Source organism: Pungitius pungitius, chromosome 1 (assembly GCF_949316345.1).
Source record: "Pungitius pungitius chromosome 1, fPunPun2.1, whole genome shotgun sequence".
Lineage (NCBI taxonomy): Eukaryota > Metazoa > Chordata > Actinopteri > Perciformes > Gasterosteidae > Pungitius > Pungitius pungitius.
Genome location: NC_084900.1, coordinates 34,128,879 through 34,148,110, shown reverse-complemented (window position 1 = coordinate 34,148,110; position 19,232 = coordinate 34,128,879). Strand labels below are relative to the sequence as shown.

The 19,232-nt window shown below is 47.1% G+C and overlaps 1 protein-coding gene across 6 annotated transcripts; it reads right to left on the bottom strand.

The window, feature by feature from the left end:
* Window positions 1–96: 96 nt before the first annotated feature.
* Window positions 97–18,876, bottom strand: agap2 (ArfGAP with GTPase domain, ankyrin repeat and PH domain 2). Of its 6 annotated transcripts, none has more exons than XM_037479120.2 (19): window positions 18,483–18,874; window positions 9,630–9,688; window positions 9,225–9,312; window positions 8,745–8,830; window positions 8,525–8,660; window positions 7,998–8,132; window positions 7,791–7,909; window positions 6,851–7,003; window positions 6,610–6,684; window positions 6,211–6,315; window positions 5,296–5,479; window positions 4,818–4,943; window positions 4,582–4,716; window positions 4,347–4,406; window positions 3,884–4,035; window positions 3,316–3,406; window positions 2,994–3,216; window positions 2,084–2,351; window positions 97–1,446 (listed from the first exon to the last, which is right to left on the bottom strand). In XM_037479120.2, the coding sequence occupies exons 1-19, from the start codon at window positions 18,643–18,645 to the stop codon at window positions 1,240–1,242; spliced, it is 2,565 nt and encodes an 854-aa protein (XP_037335017.2). In that variant the 5' UTR covers window positions 18,646–18,874; the 3' UTR covers window positions 97–1,239. The 6 variants fall into 6 exon arrangements, with proteins under 6 accessions (XP_037335017.2, XP_037335013.2, XP_037335018.2 ...); XM_037479116.2 differs by lacking the exon at window positions 18,483–18,874 and adding an exon at window positions 12,680–15,012; XM_037479121.2 differs by lacking the exon at window positions 4,347–4,406 and having other exon boundaries at window positions 18,483–18,876.
* Window positions 18,877–19,232: the final 356 nt, after the last annotated feature.

Below are 19,232 nucleotides of genomic sequence, written 5' to 3'. Positions count from 1 at the left end.
TGCTATTATCATTAGTTACATTCCACATCTAAAAACATGCTATAAACAAAATTGCAGCAGACAGGCACAGACAAAGACAAAATAAAACAACACAAATTATCCTGATAATGCTAATTAAAAAAAGTTTATTGGATTTCGGTAACCATTTTTTTAGCTCATGACAGATTCACACGACCAACAAAGTGTCCGAAATAACGATGACACCTGCAATTCTTCATACTTCACTGTAAACTCATGGGATAGACCTACACAACAGTAACATGAACATGAATAATGTCTTTATGTAGTTGTTGGCCATCCCCCTGAAAACCTTAAACAAACAGCCACAAATTTACATTATGCAAAAGTATTTTGTTTACTGGTTTATGCTTTTATGACATGTAGGAAATAAGAAATGATAAGACAATTAAAAAAAAACATGTCAAAACTACCAGTAGAAATAATTTACAAAATTCATTCTTTGATTTTTCTGATGTGTCTTCGTTACAATTTGACATTAAGTATGTAGTATAGGTACATTTACAGTATATTAAAACGCCATATCTTTGACCTGTGATAGTAACACTGATATACTTCATTTTTCAAACCATTCTTTTTATTTTTCTAGTCTAAGCAAAATAACTTCAGCTGAGTTGTCACTGAAAAACCGTTTCATATTAACCAAACTGGCCTTCTCACTGCTGCCGCGGAGACGCGACGCCTGCGACGTGACATGTAGATTTCATCTGTAAAGCCAAAGAAAATAATAACTGTTTTGGTCCAGTCACAACAAATTTGAACAAAAGCAGCACCCTCTCGATGTATCGACCGTACAGACATAGTTAGCTCTACAATTTGTTGCTTTTCATGGTCATATTTGGATTATTGCACTTCTTCTCGAGGAAGTGACACGAGATGCAGTTTGTCTGCTCTAACACTACAGAAGTTCGGCTCGAGCCGTTTTTAAATGATGTCAACAACAACAACACAGTATCCCAGCAACATCTCTGTCATCAACAAATTCAATGAATATTGCTTTTAGGTTGTTTGATATGTTCGGCCTTCGGAGAGTATTCAGTGTGTCCGTAGTACCACGACATAGTCCTGTCGTTAAAGTACGCCGCTCTCCGTTGTAACAGTTGAAAAGAAACAACAACAAAAAAAAGGTCTCTAAGCAATAAGCATCCCCCAGTCGTCGCCAGGCGCTCCGCGGGGGGGGGTCGGGGGTCATGGGGTGAGCGGGTTCATTTTGAGTTGGCGCTACGACACCCGTTTCCTGGAGCTGGTTCGGCCCAGGCTGGCAGTGCTGGACCGGCGGGAGAGGACGGGCGTGGCAGTGGTGGGGGACGTCTCGTTGGGACAGCCGTGCTGCAGCAAAATATCAATGCAGCCTTTGCTGCCGATTTTTCTGGCCATCTTCATGGCTGTCTGGCCCTGGTTGTCTTTCGCTTTCACGTCAATTCCGTACTGGGGGGGGGGGGAGGAGTGAGAGACAATACAGACTCATTAACGGGCTTATTAATGGAGGTAAATATCGATTAGAGGCAGGACAGAAGCAGAGCTTCGCTGTTCAAACATGCTGCCGGAAACCATCATAGTCAAACACACTTGTGATAACAGTACATGCGAAGTAAGGCCTGCAGCCGGCTTACCGGGTCATGGACACTTTACCTCTGCACTATACCTCTACGTGCTACACAGTAGTTTTTACCAACATGTTGCAGGACTTTGGAACCAAAGGAACTTAAATCAACAACTGAAAGCCAAATTGTGAAGATACTGTTTTTTGGCCGAACCCGAAGCTAAATTTGGTTGACGACTCACTTCAGAAAAGAGGAAGTATCGACACACTTTTGCATGTCTCTCATTTAAAATCTGATACTAAATCAATCTGTACTTCACCCTGTTACTTCCTCTTAACGTTCTCTATCCCTTCGAGGACCCGCTGCGATGGAACCACTTGTGTTTCCTTGTTTTTGCGTTGAACTGTGCACAAAGCTGTTCTGTGCACTACGTGAAACTTTACCATGAAAAAACATCGCTCCACTTTCCTCGTCATTCACGGTGACGTCGGAATGACTGCGAACAGATCGGAGGAACCCACCCAAACGAGCAGCTGTGTCATGACCACGTCCCCCAGCTGACAGGCGGCGTGCAGCGCCGAGGTGTCCCCGGCCGGCTGCCCGTTGATCCGTTCCTTGGTGCTGTGGGCCAGAAGCAGCAGCAGCCTGGGCAGGTCTCTCTCGGTCACCGCGGAGAGCAGCCACGCCGGCATGCCGTCGTCCGGAAGCCGGGGGCCCGGCGGCGGCTGGAGGGGCGGCACGAAGGCCCGTTGCTCGTACTTTGCGCGGATCCACGACTCTCTTTCCTCACTTGGATGAAAAAAGGGCACACGGGGGGAGACGCAGTCAGGCGCGGGACGTACTCCACAGACAAGGGCATATCAAATATACAGATAACGACTGCTCAAATAACAGCTCAAATTCTATTCAACCTACATAAATTACATTTAAATATATTTTCAAGGGATGCACCAATATCCCTTCTTTCAGACCAGTGAGAAGTACTTAGATTTGAGTACTTGCCAGTACTGAGTAGCAAAATGAGTACTAAATAATACCAATACAGTGAAAACCTTGTTTACATTCACATACACACTGGGTGTTTTCCCTAGTAATTTCGAATGTGCTTCATCATAAAAAGTTCTTCCCTTTCTCCGAATAACGGCCGTGAGGTGCGGCAGTAACAGGATTCCCTTTGTCGAATAGACATAAACGTTGACGAACGTTTAGCCACACACTTCTGGGACTTACTAACGTGTGTCATCATAATAACCGCTATCAAGCTATGAATGATCACATGATCAATAATTACCAGTTAATGGCAGTTATTAATGATCTTAATGATGTATGTGATTATCTACCCTAGCGGGTCGATTCACGGCCCGAAACGAGCCGCTGCATTATTCATCTGAACATCTGTGTGTCGCTGTGAGGGCGCGCGGTGACACCCACCGCGTGGCAGTCGGCGCGGGTTTGGTGCGCCCTTGGGTGCAGCTCTCCCACAGGTTGTTGGCCGTGTGGTTCCCGATGGCGGCCAGGACCTGCGTGAGCTCTCCCGGCCAGTCGTCCAGGTCCAGCGAGCGGACGCGGGACAGGTGGGTCCCCAGGTTGCGATGGATGCCGGAGCACTCGATGCAGATCAGCGCACCCAGGTTGAGGCTGGCCCAGGTGGGATCTGCAGCACAACGACACGGCGGCGAGGTCATTGCTACACACCATGCACCACTATACCACTTGTTATTTTGTGCGCCACTTGGTTCTCTGCTGTGCTCACTTGGTGCTTCGCAGTCGACGCACAGATGGTTGCCCTTGGCGTTGCGGATGGCCTGCAGCGCTACAGCCTCGCTCTGGCTGCTCCTCCGAGCCTGCACAATAACACACGGGCACACACGCGTTCACACCCCTGACCCCCGACTGTGTGTGTTTTCGATCACGGAGCCGTGGTCGCAACGTCCATCTCTCCGACCCCGCCTCCCCCAGCTCCTTGTCCCGTGTTTCCTGTAAGCTGCTGTTCTTCATTGATTAGCCACGTTTCTTTGGGCCAGAACAAGAACCCTTGTGTTTACAGAAGGGAGCTTCCGACACAGATACATAATTTATAGCTATTTAGAATCTGACCTACTACGTTTCTACAATAATACAAATTCATGAGTACATATGATACCATCAGTTAAAATCCAGACAGAATAACATCTTTCACTATCATATTTGTATTTCGAAGGTGAAATTCCGAGGGCGGTTTTCAGATCTGGAACAAATATCAGTAGAGCAGAGCAGAACACGCTTGTGCTCCTGTTGGGAACCTGATGGATCGGTCCGTGGGGCCTTTAAAACCCGCGTACCTTGCTTCTGCCACTCTCACAGGACTGCAGGCTGGCCAGGATCTGGCTCTCGATGGCCGAGACCCACGAGTCCCGGTCCTCCAGACTCTGAGCCTCAAAGTGCCACGTCTGCCCGGTGAAGGACACTATGATGAAGTCTGCATTCTCCTCGTCTGCGAGTGAAAGAGGAGCGCAACCAGCTTTAGGGACGGATAGTTGAACGTGGCGGGCCGTGATGGGGATTACGAATGAGTTTGGGAAGTACAAAACACACACAAAAAAACAAAAACAACACAGAACAAACCCATGTTCCTATGGATGGGGAGAACGGAGAAATCTTGGGACTGTGACACAATCAAAACAATTAAAAAACAAGTAAAAATGAACGACTAAAGCCTGGATTGTCAAATGTAGTGAAGAGAAAAATGAAAAGAAAGCAAATCAGAGCACATGCCCATTCAGCGCCAGCACCATCACTCGTTACCTGTTTTATTAATGTTTCTCAAGCTACCAAAGCTCTTTAATTTCCACATTTTTCGCTTGGCTGCAGAGCAAGAGATGAGCACAGGGAAAGGAAAAGGAAGAGAAAACAGAGAAAGACAAGTAAAAGTGTTAAGAAAAGGGCTTCAATAAAGTATTTAGAGAAAGATAAGCAATAAGGAAGTATCTTGTGATTTGCTGTTCTTCTTTAAAAACATGTCATTTCTGCGTTGGCTTACCCTCCGCCTGCCCTACAGCTGCGTCCCCTTTCTGGTTCATGCTCTTCTTCCTCCTGTTCTTCTTCCTGTCGCTCATTGGAGACGACTGGCCGGGATCTTTCCCGGCGAAAGGACCGGCTGCTCCTTCAAGAGCATCTGACGTTTGGTGCAAAATAGGTGAATCGCACATTGTGCATCTACGTGACATCATTTAAGAAAAAAAAACAATCCCAGTTTTTATTCCCGTCCGTTCGTACCGACACTTTGTGCTTTGGTGGACAGCGACGAGGCGCAGCGCTGAAGTCCTCGGTCTCCTCCTGGAGGCAGCAGCACGCCGGACCGGTCATCCACCACAGACAGCGTGGCTGGACACAACTGGGGAACTGAAAGTGTGTCAAATTTAAAACATGTTTTTTATTTAGTAAAATGCTGACAGCATCCACTATGTCAGATGATTTACGTGAATTATAATTCATTACAAGCAAGAGTGTATAAATAAATAAATACAAAATGACATGAGATTTTGCAACCATTTGTACTTAAAGTGAAAGTTAGAATAGTTCCTATTGGTGTTGCATTATCATATTATCTGATCTGCGACATTTTATTAGTACTTCAATGTGGTAGCTGGTAGAGATGGAACTTCTTAGGTGGTTTAACTGGTAACAACAACACATCACATTCAAAAGACACCTCGGGCACGAAGCTCTGTTGACATGTACAAAGAAGAAGTACCTGTGCTGGTGCCCTCGGTGCCGGTTGGATCCTTACTCAGCCCGTTGACTCCAGGTGCGGCGGCGGCGGGGGGGACAGGTGAGGGCCCTGCAGGAGCCACGGCTCTCGGAGGACGTTTCCCGGGAACTTTAACCGTCACGCGCAGAAGGTCAATTTCTTTTCCATGGATATTCTGCGTGTAGTCCTGAAGTGGAGGATGATTATGGATATCAGAAATATTATTAGAAGTGATACTTCCTCTTACAAATTCATAATAAGAGTAAACACACCTTTTATGTTCATTGTGGATGACTTTAACAAACGTTACTGTTTTTGACTTCCTATATATTCAGGGGTGGAAGCAACCAAGTACATTACTCAAGTACTGTACTTTTTTTTTCGTTTTTTCAATATATTTAAATTCTACTTTACATTTCTCCTCCACTATAATTAAAAGGGAAACATTTCGGTTCTTACTTCATTACGTGTTGCTTGTAGCTTGAGTTACTCATTTCAGTCAGTTAGTTGCTGATTGATTTTTCTTTACAGGCAAAAATCAATTTATGAAACATGATACCTCCAGCAGCTTCAACATGAAATACTATTTACATGTTAAAGCATTACACTATACTGCCGAGGATTAATCACCTCTTCTTTTATCTTGGCCCGTAATAATCACTTATTTGTTGATTATCACAGATGCAAATACAATATTTGTGAACATGAAATTAGGTATAATAAATGTACTTTGTCACCTTGCACCACTTTAAAATGAATGACAAATACAAATTTTAAATCAATCTTAATGCCATCTGGAAAAAAAATCAGCTTCAAAATCTACAAAAAGCTACGAATCTGAAAACTTCAGAAATGATCTCCTTCACGGTAAAAACACCGAATACTGCAGCGTGGATCCGTCTCTTGTTGTTCTCTTACGCTGGAGCTGGAGTGGTAGGACAGCGTTCCATTGTTGGAGAGGGTGACGTACTTCTTCTTCCACTCCTTATTCAGAGAGCTGCCGCTTCTCTTCCACAAGATGCTCTATCGGAGACAACAACCCGGGTCACCGCACACGCAAAAATCGGCCCTTTCAATCTGCCTAAATTTAGAGGCAAGGCGTGTGAAGCGTTCCGACAACAATAGCTGAAAGCACAATATTAATAGCACCCCCTTGAGGAAGGTTGATACCGATTCTCTTCTCGCTGCTTGTGTAAGATGAAATAAATAGTTTGTTTGCCACCTTTTTGCTCAGGAGGGGAATCGGTACATTTCAAAAGCAAACTGAAGCCTTCTTGAATGGTTCTTTTTTGTGTGTTGTTGCCATGGTAACCGAACCTGTTTAATGGGAACTCCCCGCACGCCGCTCAGGTCTCCTTTGGGATCACCGGACTTCTTATCCGAGTCCCGGTTCTGAAACAATAACCGGAGAACAGGGAGGTTGTTTTTAGAGGACGACGGTGGAAGGGGGGGGGGGGGGGGGCAGCGGAGGGGAGCGGAATGCAGTGAAATGATTGCGAGAGATGACGGGAGACCAACAAAAAAAAAAAAGGTGTGAGACCAGTTGGCAACAACTGACCTTGAAGAGGGATGGCCGTCTGGGGATGCCTTTCAGGGACCGCGGGTTGGCATTGCCTCCCCCCTCTCCCTGTGCAACCCGCAGGTCTCTGTGGCCGATCACGGGGGTGGAGGGGAGGGAGTAGGCGTAGCCGCAACTCGGGCCATTACTGGCCTGAAGGGGGAAGGGATCCGGAGGCAGGGCGGGTGGGGGTGGAGGCGGGACGGGCAAGGATGGACAGAGGGAAAATGACATGAAAGATGGTGAAACAGGTGGCGGTAGATATGCATTGAGGAATGTGGGTGAAGGTCCCCGGAGTTTCGCAGCCACTGATGGAGCTGAGATGGAGGCGGAAGGAGTGATGATGGCTTTTAGATTTCAGGTGGATGGATGATAAAAAAAAATAAAAAATAAAAAAAAGCACACTTTGATCTGTGTCCTGTTTCCATCGGGCCTTCTGTTATGTCCGTCTACACGGGAAACGAAGATTGTCCCGAACTAAAGAACAATAACAAGTGTCACACCTGAATGTGTTAGCGTTCATCGCTCTGATATCTGATATCCTGTCTGGAATTTGGAACTTTTCCCATGGGCAAATTGGTGTGAAATAGTGCTATTAAATATATTCTGGTCAGCACGGAAAGTATTGTAGTGTGAAATATGAACAGTCTGACATCGCTGCACAAGTTATTGAATCGGCTGCATAATGTTGAAGAAAAGAGGCTGAATTGTCAATATGGAAAATGATTCATGACTTTAACGTCGCTGCTAAATCATTATAATTATACGTAATGATTAATTAGTTGATTTCTGTTTTGTATTAATAGTCTCAACCTGCTTCGGAACATCAGCTTTAGACTAAATTCAGCGGAGTAAAATGTGTAGTATTTGCCGCCAACATGTTGCAGAAAAATGCGTATATTATGAAATAGTCAAATTAAAATCTGACCGGATGAGGTACCTGTCCGGGGAACGATGCTGATCCAGGTGTGGAGCCTCCAGAGTGACTGGGAGAGTTGGGAAGAGACTTGCAGGCCTGAAGCGCCGCCAGCTTCTTCTGAGCTACAATCTTCTGGGCCGCTGGAAAAAAACACACGGACGTCAAAACACTGCTGTTTCCCCCGGGTGTTTTTTTTTTCTTTCTTTTTTTTAACGTCAGTCAACTAACCCTCTGAAAACACTCGGTCCACGTTGAAGCCGTAGGTGGCGCAGGTCTCGTAGAACAGCGAGTGGCGCACGTCGACACACAGCTGTCTGGCCCTCTGATCCTCGATCACACGAGGGTTGGTGCTGCTGATTTTATCTGGAAAGGATCCGTGAAGAGAAGACTGTGAGATAAGATTTAAGGAAAAAAAGGGCCACCAAAGATCTAGGTAATCAAAGTTGAAAGGAGTTGGTTCAATTCCGTAGGAAGTTAAGCTTGCAAATTTTAACGATGAGCTTTTTTATTGGGGGGGGGGGGGGTTACATTAAAAAGTCAAGCTTGACATTGCGGCATGTTTTGGTTGATTTAATTGAATCACTTTGATCAGCTAATTTGCCAGCATCCCATTGGGAACTCAGTAGAATGCATAATATACCCTCCCATCACATGTATGAATGTGAACTAAGTCACTGAATAACATCATTTTTTGTTTTCAGGTTATTTTAACAACTCTTCCAGTGTCCATCCCGCACGGCTGTGGTGGCGCTGACCTTGGGTGCCGACCACGATGACCGGGACGTCCGTGCGGTGCGCACTCAGCTGGCTGTAGAGCTGGTAGAGCTCCTGGAAGCTGCCCTCGTTCTCCAGACTGAACACCAGGATCACCGCGTCCACCCAGCTGCTGAACTGAAGGAGACAGAGGATGATGGGGGGGTGCAGGCAGGTAGGACGCATTTTTGCACATCAACTCTCTCTGTTTCTCACACACACCTGGGCATCAGGTGGTCCATTTTCCTCCCGGATCAGTAATAAATGACTCTGTCCGTCCACCAACAGTTCCTTTTTGTATCTGCCACCTGATGGAGACAATGAAAGACAAGTGATTCAGACAGATGATGAAGCCACGCACGCATCAGACTGCAGCAAAACATCCCTCTGAACAAATCAAATATGACAAGCAAGCTTTGGGATAAAAATGTATTTTCTGAGAATTGTTATTTATAAACCAAAACATTTTGACCGCCGTCAAAGGACCCGCGCTAGAGGACGTATTTAGATCATTTACTTTAATAAAAGTATTAAAACCGCACTGAAAATCAGGAAAACTCGGAATGGAAAATATTACCTCAGCTTCAATATTACTCATATTATTAAGTAAAGTGCCTTTACACAAAACACATTTTTGTAAATATGTAAAACACGTTATTACATCCCAACACCGGCACAGAACATGGTTTTAGTGTTTTTTACCCTCAGGCTTCTCCAGAGCCACATAACTGCCAGTGATATATTTGTTCACCAACGCTGACTTGCCACTTTTTAGACTTCCCAGAATGCCCTAAGAGAAGAGGGAAGGAAGTACAACACGGTTCATTCTGGGTCAGTGAGCTCGCTCGATGACATAGTTTTATTTCAAATTTAGACACATCGTTCCTCCTGTGAGTGTGTTTGTGCTGGTGGAGGAAGCATTCAGATCGTTTGTCTTCAACAAAAGGAGTAACATCACATTAGTAGCAATGGTTGTTATAGTACGATGAGTGGCCACTTCGTTACGTGCACCGGGTCAGTACGGCTCGTTCTGTTAGTGCTGACGTGTTTTTTAAATGAATTGATGCGTTTTATGAGGTAAAGGAGGTGTGGTGCTTTCTGCCTCACCAGTCTGAGCTCTGGGATGGATCTGCTCAGGGTCCACTCCTGGCTGTTGGCAATATTTACTAGAGGGAGGCAGAGAAGAATCAGTCAGTGAGGCAGAGACGCAGGGAGAGATGTTCATCATTTTGACGTCGTACAGTGAAACAGCCATGATAAATGCCTCTGTGTGTGTGTGTGTGTGTGTGTGTGGGGGGGGTGGGGGTGGGAGTGGGGGGGCTATGAATCAAACAGCAGCACGGTCCGAAAACGCGTGGCCTTCGCAGGTCTTCTTAATGAATGTGACCCTTCAGTCGCGCACGGGGGGATCCGGCCACAGAGTGAAACTAAACCACGTCGCTTACACTACTCTCTATCCACTTTGCCCCCCCCCCCCCTCCTCCCCGACCTCGTCGACCCCCCCCCCCCCCCTGTGAGCCATAAACGAAGGGCAGCTGTGCGCTGAGTTAATGTGTCCTTTAGTGGATGCTCCACTTCAGCTGTCATTCAAAGACTCACCTACGGCCTCTCCCCTCTGAGATGGACCTGCAGATCACCATTACTTTTTCGCTTTGCCGATTAACTAAAAAATAAACATTAAAATTTTTGGTGTCTATAGATGTCTCATTAATAGAACCGATGACACACACCTATAACATATAACAAAAAACATGAACTGATAATCCAAATATTGTGTGACCATATTTCATTTTCTAGCAGATGGCCAATGTTGAGTGCGCACACACACACAAACACGCGTGCACATCTAACAGTATAGAAGTGGGAAAGGTCGGGTTGCACACAGCTGTGCCTGCTGGGGAAAAGAGAGGTGGCCCCAAAGTGATGTGACCATCAAAAGCAACTGCAGCTTCAAAGGGACGAGAATGAAGAAAAGGGGAGAAGAGGCTGGAAACAACATTCGCTGGTTTATTAGGTACATTTAACTAAAACTAATGTATCGTAACAGTCCTGCAACAAAGCCTCTCTTAATGAAGCTGATAATGATAATGTTCAGTTCAAACTCTTTCAGCGAGGTGTTGATTCATTGTGTTATGCGTTTGACGTCATCCTGCTATGAATATGATGGACAAAATAATAGAAACACGTGTCTGTGTCAATATAACGTGATACAAACAAACTGCAGCCTCCGAAATGACCAGCTGAATCAACACTTTTTTGAAACTGAACAGTATAATTTCCATGAAGGAAGGATTTGTTGTATTTTTGTGTATTTTTATTTTGCTATTTTACCAGCCATGCTAACAGCTAACATCAGCAGGCTAGGATGCTCACAATGATTAAAGTAGCTTAAAGTTTAATACTGAACGCCAATCCATCACTTACAGGTTGATTTATTTCACTGGATATGTGACATTTCTGACCTAATGATGGCAATACAGGAAAAGTCATGCTTGTAAAAGCTAATTCAGAGACCAAATAATCAGAAAACGACAAAAGGGAAACAGATTAAATCACAGAACGACAACAGAGGAGACCAGGAGGTTTTGGCAGCCTGTAGTGGCCGCCATGCTGGCTGTGAATGTGTGATGTGTCCTTCAAAGACAGAGAACGATTAAACTCCAGCCTCCAGCCTCCAGCCTTCCAAGTCTGTGGAGCGTCCAGGCCATCGTCACACAGATGCAGCCGGTGATAGAGTACTACCACACAAACAGAGTTTGCCTGTCTTTGTCCGGGTCAAAGCTCTCTTCATGGCCCGCTGCTGTTGTCCACAGTGATCAGACTGTGTGATCCTTCTGCTGCTGAGACCCACAGATTTAAACAGAAAGCCAATTATCCACACACTCTCCTCCAAACCAATCATGTGTGATCCCCTCTGCAAACTCCCACATGTCGCCTGTAGCTCACATCTAAAACTGCCAATTTTCCGACTTAAATTTTTTTTTTGGGGGGGGGGGGGATTTTGTCACAATCCCCACAGTCTGTGTGTGAACCTGTGCGCACACACACACACAGACGCACAAAGACGCACACAAACCCAACACCTCCTCCACCCTGTTTCATCAGACTCTGCCTCTGTGGCAGCAGCAGCAGCAGTCCTGCCGGTTGCCATGGCAACACTTCCTCCTGCCCCTCTGTGTGTGTATGTGTTTGTTGAAATGCATGCGTGTGTGTGTGCATGTGTGTGTGCAGTCGGCAGGGCTAGTCTCACTGCTTGTGTGTGTAACAGTGTGAATACACAATGAGTGAATGAATCCATTAAACACTCACACACACACACACACACACACACACACTCAAATGCTCTTTCTTTTAGGAAAAACGTTCGTGAGAAGGCTGCACTGTTGTACGCTGCGGTCGCCGACGCGCTGCACAGAGGGCACCGTGGCAGCGATGGCGATCCTAAATCTTAAAATTCCACATAAGTGCTACTGACATGATGTTGGAATTTAAATTGAGCGCCTGACAGAGACAAAGACGACAGTGAGAGGGAAGGAGAAAAAAGAAGAGGCCCCATGTAGTGGCAGAACATGTAGTGGGTGGAAAATCAAAAACAGGATTAGCGATGTTCCTGATTGGCTGAGGGTGTACCCTTGCGTGCTGGATGTGGATGAATATATATCGCCTCATGTCTTTCCTCTATATGGAAATAAAGCTGAGGCAATAAAAAAAAAAAACACCAGAGCAGCACAATCCATCCGTGATCGTGCCACCAGCTCCTCTCCCCCTTTGGCTTCGTTATGAGATTAAAACCCATGCTGGGAACGCTGCTCAAGTGTCTATGTCTAGATTAACCCCTCCAGCGGCGTGAAATCTGCGCCCCACTCTGAGGGGAATTAGATTAAGACTGTCCGAGGTGATCTATTGTCAGATCTCCGATCAAAGAACTCCATCTGTCGTCAATTTGGCTTCGGGAAGACTTTTTCTGCACACGTGACCGTATGATAGCCTGCAAATGCATTCTGTGTGGGGCTCTTTATTAAAAAAAGACCCACCCCACCCAGGCCCATCCCGACTCATTCTAAATGGGTGCCTGTGCACAGATGAGGCAGCTGCGTGTCTGATACATGTTTGGCAAAGCAACATGAAGATATGAAAGCGATGTTTTGACCTCCTACCTTCCTCTTCACTGGAGTCTCTCTGTATATAGACAGGTGGCGCTGTGGAGGATGACCCCGCTGACCCCGAGTTGCTCTTTGTAAAAATGCCACTGATGAACTTGAGCATCTTTCTGTCTTTAGTGGAGCCTCGGTTGCCCTGCTGCGCCTGCTGGGCCAGCCCCAGGTCTTCAGAGAGGCTGTTCAGGTCACTGTTGTCCAGCGTCCGGCTTTTACCTTTGCGGCCGGGTTTGTTGGCCAGCGTGGCGGGTGCGGGTAGGGAGGCCGAACCGGCCTTCAGCCTGTCCTTCCTGGGCATGTCCCTCATCACTGCAGCCATGCCGCCTACGATCTCCAGGGGCATTCCGGCCTGAGCTTCGTCCCGCAGGTCCCTCCAGCCGTCGGGCCGGCTCGCCTCGGCCCACGAGGCCCTGCAGGGACCCGGTGAGCGCGTCGGCACGCGGCAGTCCTTCCGGTCCAGGCTCTGGGCTGAGGTGGGGCTGCGCTCTCTGCCGTCCCGGGAGTCCCGTCCGCGGGTCGCCACGTTGCTGTGAGACTTCAGCAGACTCACGGGACGCTGTCCCGCCGGGCGGATGGGGAGGCTGGTCCTGTTTGGGGTGCGGCTGGGCTCGACCAACTCTGCTGGAGGTGTGGTGGTCAGTAGTGGTGACCTGCATTGCTTTGCCTCCGGGGTGCAGGGCGTCCTCTCCACCTGCGGCAGGTCAACCTCAGGTGACTTTGCCTTCTGAACCGTCGCCCTCTCAGCAGGTGTGGGGATCGAGAGGTTGCACGGTGGCTTTTCACTCCCTTTCTTCAGGACATCAACGGGACTAGGCGGTTTATCCGTCGAAGTGATGAGTCTCTCGCCATCTTTGAGTTCATCGGGTAACTTGCTCCCTTTCACAGTCGCAGCAACCTCAGCTCGTTGTGGCTGTCCTTCTCCGTTCTCATCCCAAGCAGGAGCTTCACCCTCTGCCTCCACTCTGGCCCCGGCCTCTCCTCCTGCCCGTCCTCCGGGCCCGGCCTCCACCTCCTTCCTCTGGGTGCTGTTCTTGGCCTCCCCTCCATTCTCCTCCACAGCCTCTACTTTGACCAGGGTGAGGGAGATGAGGTAGGTGGTGCGTTGCTGCAGGGCGCCGCCTCCGCTCATGTGGTCAGGCTTCAGTGGGCACACAGTAGATGAATGAATCCACGAAGGACTGACAGTTTGCCAGCGGGTTGGGGTGTGAGAGACTCTGACAGCACGACCGAGACAAGAAAATTACATGGCGGAGAATGAGTTTTTCTCCTTGGAAGACGACACAGCGGCTGACGGTTTTATCCATCCCCCAAATCCCTATTTCTTTGTTTGGTGGTACTAATTTCCGTCACGGAATCCTTCTGTAACCGTGACTCTCATTCATCGGGTATATAGAAAATAAATCCACTCTTCCTGACAACCTTCAACGCACGGTCAGTGCAGTCCAAGCAGCTCTTTTGTTCCTAGAAAACACCCAATTAAATCTATCCACTGCCTATGAATACGGCTAACAAGTCTCCACTATGGCGCCTCATTCCTGATGGCAATTATTTACTTGACCTTATTTGTATGTGCAGCACTCCCATCTGATATGTTGCTCAGTCCACCCTTCAATCAGAGCAAAAGGAAAAATCCGGATTCAATTCGGAATAACAGCTGCCCCGCATCATACGTCATCAAGAACGCGATGATCGACAGCAGCTGGAAGGTGAAAAGGTAACGTCTTCAAAAAATTGATCGGTGTCACCCTAAAGCGCGTGCGGTCCAGTCCGGATCATAGGCTCGCTGCAGGCCACACGTGTGGGTTGACGGATGCATCCTTTCAGGGAGCGCGGCGGGGCAGCCCCACGGAGACGCGCAGCAAGGACATCGATGAGGACCGGAGGGGGCTCAGCGGGAGGAGAAGGCAACAGAAGCCCCGCGCGGACACCTGGAGATGCGCGGCCGAGTCAGGGCGCGTCCGGCCATCACGCCCCTCGCGCTGTCTCCCGGGCAGCCAGTGTCCTCTGAGCGCATCAGGCGGTGAGCATGGACACAACACAGGGTGCGCTGAAAAAAACTCCCCCTACCTCCCCTCCTCCCTCCGATGGAGACACCGTCGCAGAGGTTCAACGAGTCGAATCAGACACACACACAGACACACACACGTACGCACAACCTCACGCATGCACCCAGCTCACACTATGCGTTTCTCCCTCCTGCTCCCACCGAGACACTGACAGGAGTCTCCAATGTCCCTCCCTCCACGTGCCCCTCCTTGTTCCAATAGGCAATCGATACAAAGCAGAAGGATCCTGCTTCTCTTTTTCCCCTCCTGTAATGCTCTCTCTCTCTCTCTCTCTCTCTCTCTCTCTCTCTCTCTCTCTCTCTCTCTCTCTGTGCAGAGTCCCTGCTTTTTATTGCTCATCCCTCCCTCCCATCCCCATCACCCCCTCCTCTCCGGCATGCCTGGAGAGGAAGATGGAGGGGAGGTGGGGGGGGGGGGGGCAACGGGTAACTGCTGGTGGTGAGGCAGTGCACACGCACAAGCCGGAGCTGCTAAATGGGGGGAGACCGCCGGAGAAAGGATCAGCGGCGGGGAGAGCAGGCAGGATTAGTCAGGGAGGACAACAAACAAACAACTACAAAAAAGGCTGATGCGTATGTGGAGGGTAAAAAAGGGCAGGGCTTGTTTTTTTCGAGTGTCTGCTCCCTGTCTCATTTACAGCTGCCAGAATAGTTTTATCGAGAGCATCCATCTGTCTTCAGCTGTCTTTTTGTGTGCATATGTGTGTGTGTGTGTGTGTGTATGTGTGTGTGTGTGTGTGTGTGTGTGTGTGTGTGTGTGTGTGTGTGTGTGTGTGTGTGTGTGTGTGTGTGTGTGTGTGTGTGTGTGTGTGTGCCTCCGTGTGGCTCCTCCTCGGTAGGAGGCTTGGCTTGTTTGTTGCTAAGGTGTTACAATCTTCCTCTCTGGTGGCACAATCATCTCTGTGTCCTTCCTCCCGCCTCCTCCTCCTCCTCCTCCTCCTCATCCGGTGGTACAGTCTGTATCGCAATCCTTCCCATGATCTCCGTATCAAAATGGTGTGCGCTTGAGTGTTTCATTGCGTGGTACAAGTGGGGGAAGGAGATTTCCTGTGAGGTTATTGATCTGTCAGCAGAAGTGGGTATACTCTGGGCTCACAGCATGAAGCCCAGCTTATTGGACATCAATGGTTGACCATAAGCAAAACAAATATTAGACAACAATATCTATGATACTTATTTTAGATGAACCCTTTAAAATATAATATTTAGGAAAGAATTCCAGAAGCCAAGTTGATGTCCCTTTTGGTCCGACCAACATGAGGAACCCAAATAGATTCAAGCAGCAAATCCTCACATTTGTGGAGCTAGAACAATTAAGTATTTTGCTAATTCGATTGATTAAGCCGATATTAGAAAAGTTGAAATCCATTCATTTTTAAATCAACTTCATCCTTAAGAAAAATTCTAGAATCGAGGAAGATAAATTAAAGACCAACTGCTGCAATAATGATGCGTTCCACGACAGAAAGACTGCAGCAAACCCGATGACGCACATCCATCACTTAAATGAATATCTGGTGCGATTTCACATACATTAATCTCTGATCAAAAAACAAATCCTTGACGTGAAATCAAATGATGCTCTTTCCAGTGCACCCGTCTCAGCCTCCCGCCATCGTCCAATAACACATGATCTGACTGTCCACCTGCTCGGCCCCCTCCCCCTCTCCCCCCTTCAGTGAGAGGGCAACAGCTACTCGCACTGAATACAAAAGAGCTCCGACACACACGACCTGAGAGTGGGACGCAGCCTTTCTACGGAGGAACGAGAGTGAGGAATAAAACCCCAAAGCTGCTTTGAAAATAAGAAATATAGCTCGCAGTGCTCCACGGCGAATCTACTCCATATACAGAGATTTACACAATATATGATCAGCTGTCTTTAGACAGGCACTTTTTTTTACTATTTGAAAATCTATTTGAAGAGACTGACGTGCATGCGAACAGAGACACCTATGGGAGGGTGCTGTCAAATGGACAGAGGCCAAGGGCAGTGGTCATGCTGGGTGATTTATTTATTTTTATTCCTTCCTGCTCTGCTGCCATGCTGCAGTGAACACACACCGGTCTGATTCACATTTAAATGTCTTCATTTAGCTCCACCTGACCCTTTTTTCTCCCCTTCTGGCATTTTCTCGGGCAGACAGTGAGTCGACCACAGCACACGCTCGCTTATTAAGTCCAAAACAGGGAGGGGGCTCTCTATTTAGCATCAGTGAACTCTACACTCACAGATCCAGGACCCGCTGAGGATACGCTGGCTTTCATCCTCCACACTGCAGCCTCATTATACCACCCTCAAAAATATATTTGTTGAATGTTGAACACGTAGGGGATGTGCTTCTTAGAGTGTGTCAAGATCTGCCAAACCCCCCCCCCCCCGAAAAACAACCTCAAAGAACTCCAAGATCCATCAGGAGGGAGGAGGGGGGGGGGGTTGTGATGCCTTACAATTCACACGGAAACAGTCGACTGATAAATTAACAGATTAAATCAAAAGGTGAGATGGTTATTTCATAAGGTTATTCCACACAGTCTGACCACACTGGTGTAGATCATATGAGTATTTCTCTTTTTACTCTGCTTTATACTTAAATATTGTACTTTTTGTACGACAATGTTCATCTGTGATTGATTTCCCTTAATAAATACGATGCATTACAAAGGCCCCTTATAGCCACACTGACGTGTCTGATTAGACCTGCTCAGGTTTGAGTTATGCAGTGTATGAAGTGGTACGTTCAGTAATAATGTAATAAAGGAAGTGATGGATTGACATTTAACAAACATTTATTTAAATGAAAATATTTGAGATTTGCCACTTTAAAATTAAAAGTATTGTATAAATGTTTGAGGAATGGTACAAAAGTATTACCCCTGTAAAATCTAAATCTGAAAAGTAATTCCAAATATTAGAAACATGTAGTGAATGAAAGTAATATTTCCATCGGGAATGTTCCGGAGGTTTAAAGTAGAAGTGGTAGAAGTATTCCTGTGAAATGTTGCTTAATGCAATGTCAATCAGTCTCTCCTTCATCATAGAGCAGCTCGATGCGCCACACAAACAGGACATTACCGATACTCTCGACCTAGTCAGGTACTACAAACAAAGTACTTTTACTTCTGATAAAGGTACCATACGGCTGATAATACTTTAAAACGGTGGGAAGTAGAGATATGAGGAAGTGATGTAAAACGGATCGGCTTCACTTGTAAAAGGCCCCGCTCGTCTGAAAGGAAGTGGCTTTGAGGGCGGCTCAAAGACAGACAGGAAGTAGGTCGCAATGCAGGTTTCATCCTGCTGCCGTGGCGATGGCTGCAGAAGGATGATCTCACCATTGATTGGCCGTGTCCAGTAGCTGACTGATAGAGAAATGCCCCTCCACGTATCAGACACCGTGAACCACTGCCCTCACAAAACAATGACAGTGAAAATCAGCAATGACATCCTGGAAATGGACACCCCGTCTGACACAGGAAGCCGAGAGGAAGATACCAATCACCTATCATGTTCCCCCCCCTCCCCTCACCCCATCGCTTATTCTGTTGACAGGAAGGACCAAACTCGCTGTGAATGAAAGTCTGCTCCATTTTATTCCTGTTCACCATCTCAAGAAATGTAGCGAGCACCTTGAGAGTCATGCGTTCACCATATTCGGACAATCTGCCCATTAGAACTTCAGCATAACATGTCGCTTTCTTCCCCAAACTAAAACAAAGGAGGAAAGTGGAGCTTACCTTGAATGCTGTGGAGGTAAACTTTAAGTCCCGAGCGCAGCTGTTGATCCGTGACTCTCTCAAACTGCTTGGAAAGTCTGTTGATGGCACTCTGGAGGGAACCATACCGCTTGATCTCTGCTTTTATTGCACAGGAGTTTGCTGATTTGCTGCTGCTGTTCATCCTGACACATGGATCTCTTTGTAAACTGGAGCTTAAGGTGCCTCGCTTCAGCCCATTTAAACTCCCTGCTTTGTTGGTTCTACAAGACGAACAGTCACTCTGAGAGACAGAAGCAGCGGTAGAAGGAGCGGCAGCCGCTGCTCCGGGTTCCTCTCGCTCGCTCTCTACACCACAAAAGTCAGCTCACGACAACGTGTCTCTCAGTTTCCTCTGCAAGTTCAAACTGAACTGAATTCACTTCCTTATTCCAAACCATATTCTCACAACACCGTCGTACCGAAGGCCTGCGGTGGCCACTCGATGGAAATGACACCATTTATTTTTCAAATAAAGGGCCGTGTTACTACAAATGAAGAATCCGCTACATAGAGGCATGACAATTATGACCCTTTTGTAAAATGTTCTTATCTGCAATGCTAATCGGAATCAGTCTCTCACTCAGTATTAGTACAGAAACTCGAGGCTTTGCAGCAACAGGATGTTACAAATCGGCTTTCTTTCAAGGAGCGTTGTAATTGGTTAAAAACTTTTTTGTGTGTAAACGAATTGCTGCTAAAGTTAAAACATGTCTCTGTGTGTTACCAACT

Coding starts and splice junctions, on each gene's coding strand:
- agap2 (XM_037479116.2), bottom strand. CDS start 13,808: ATGAGCGGAGGCGGCGCCCTGCAGCAACGCACCACCTACCTCATCTCC. Junction 8,831..9,224: donor GGCTCTGGAGAAGCCTGAGG/GTAAAAAACACT, acceptor TGTCTCCATCAG/GTGGCAGATACAAAAAGGAA. Junction 4,944..5,295: donor CACCGAGGGCACCAGCACAG/GTACTTCTTCTT, acceptor ACACACTTTCAG/TTCCCCAGTTGTGTCCAGCC.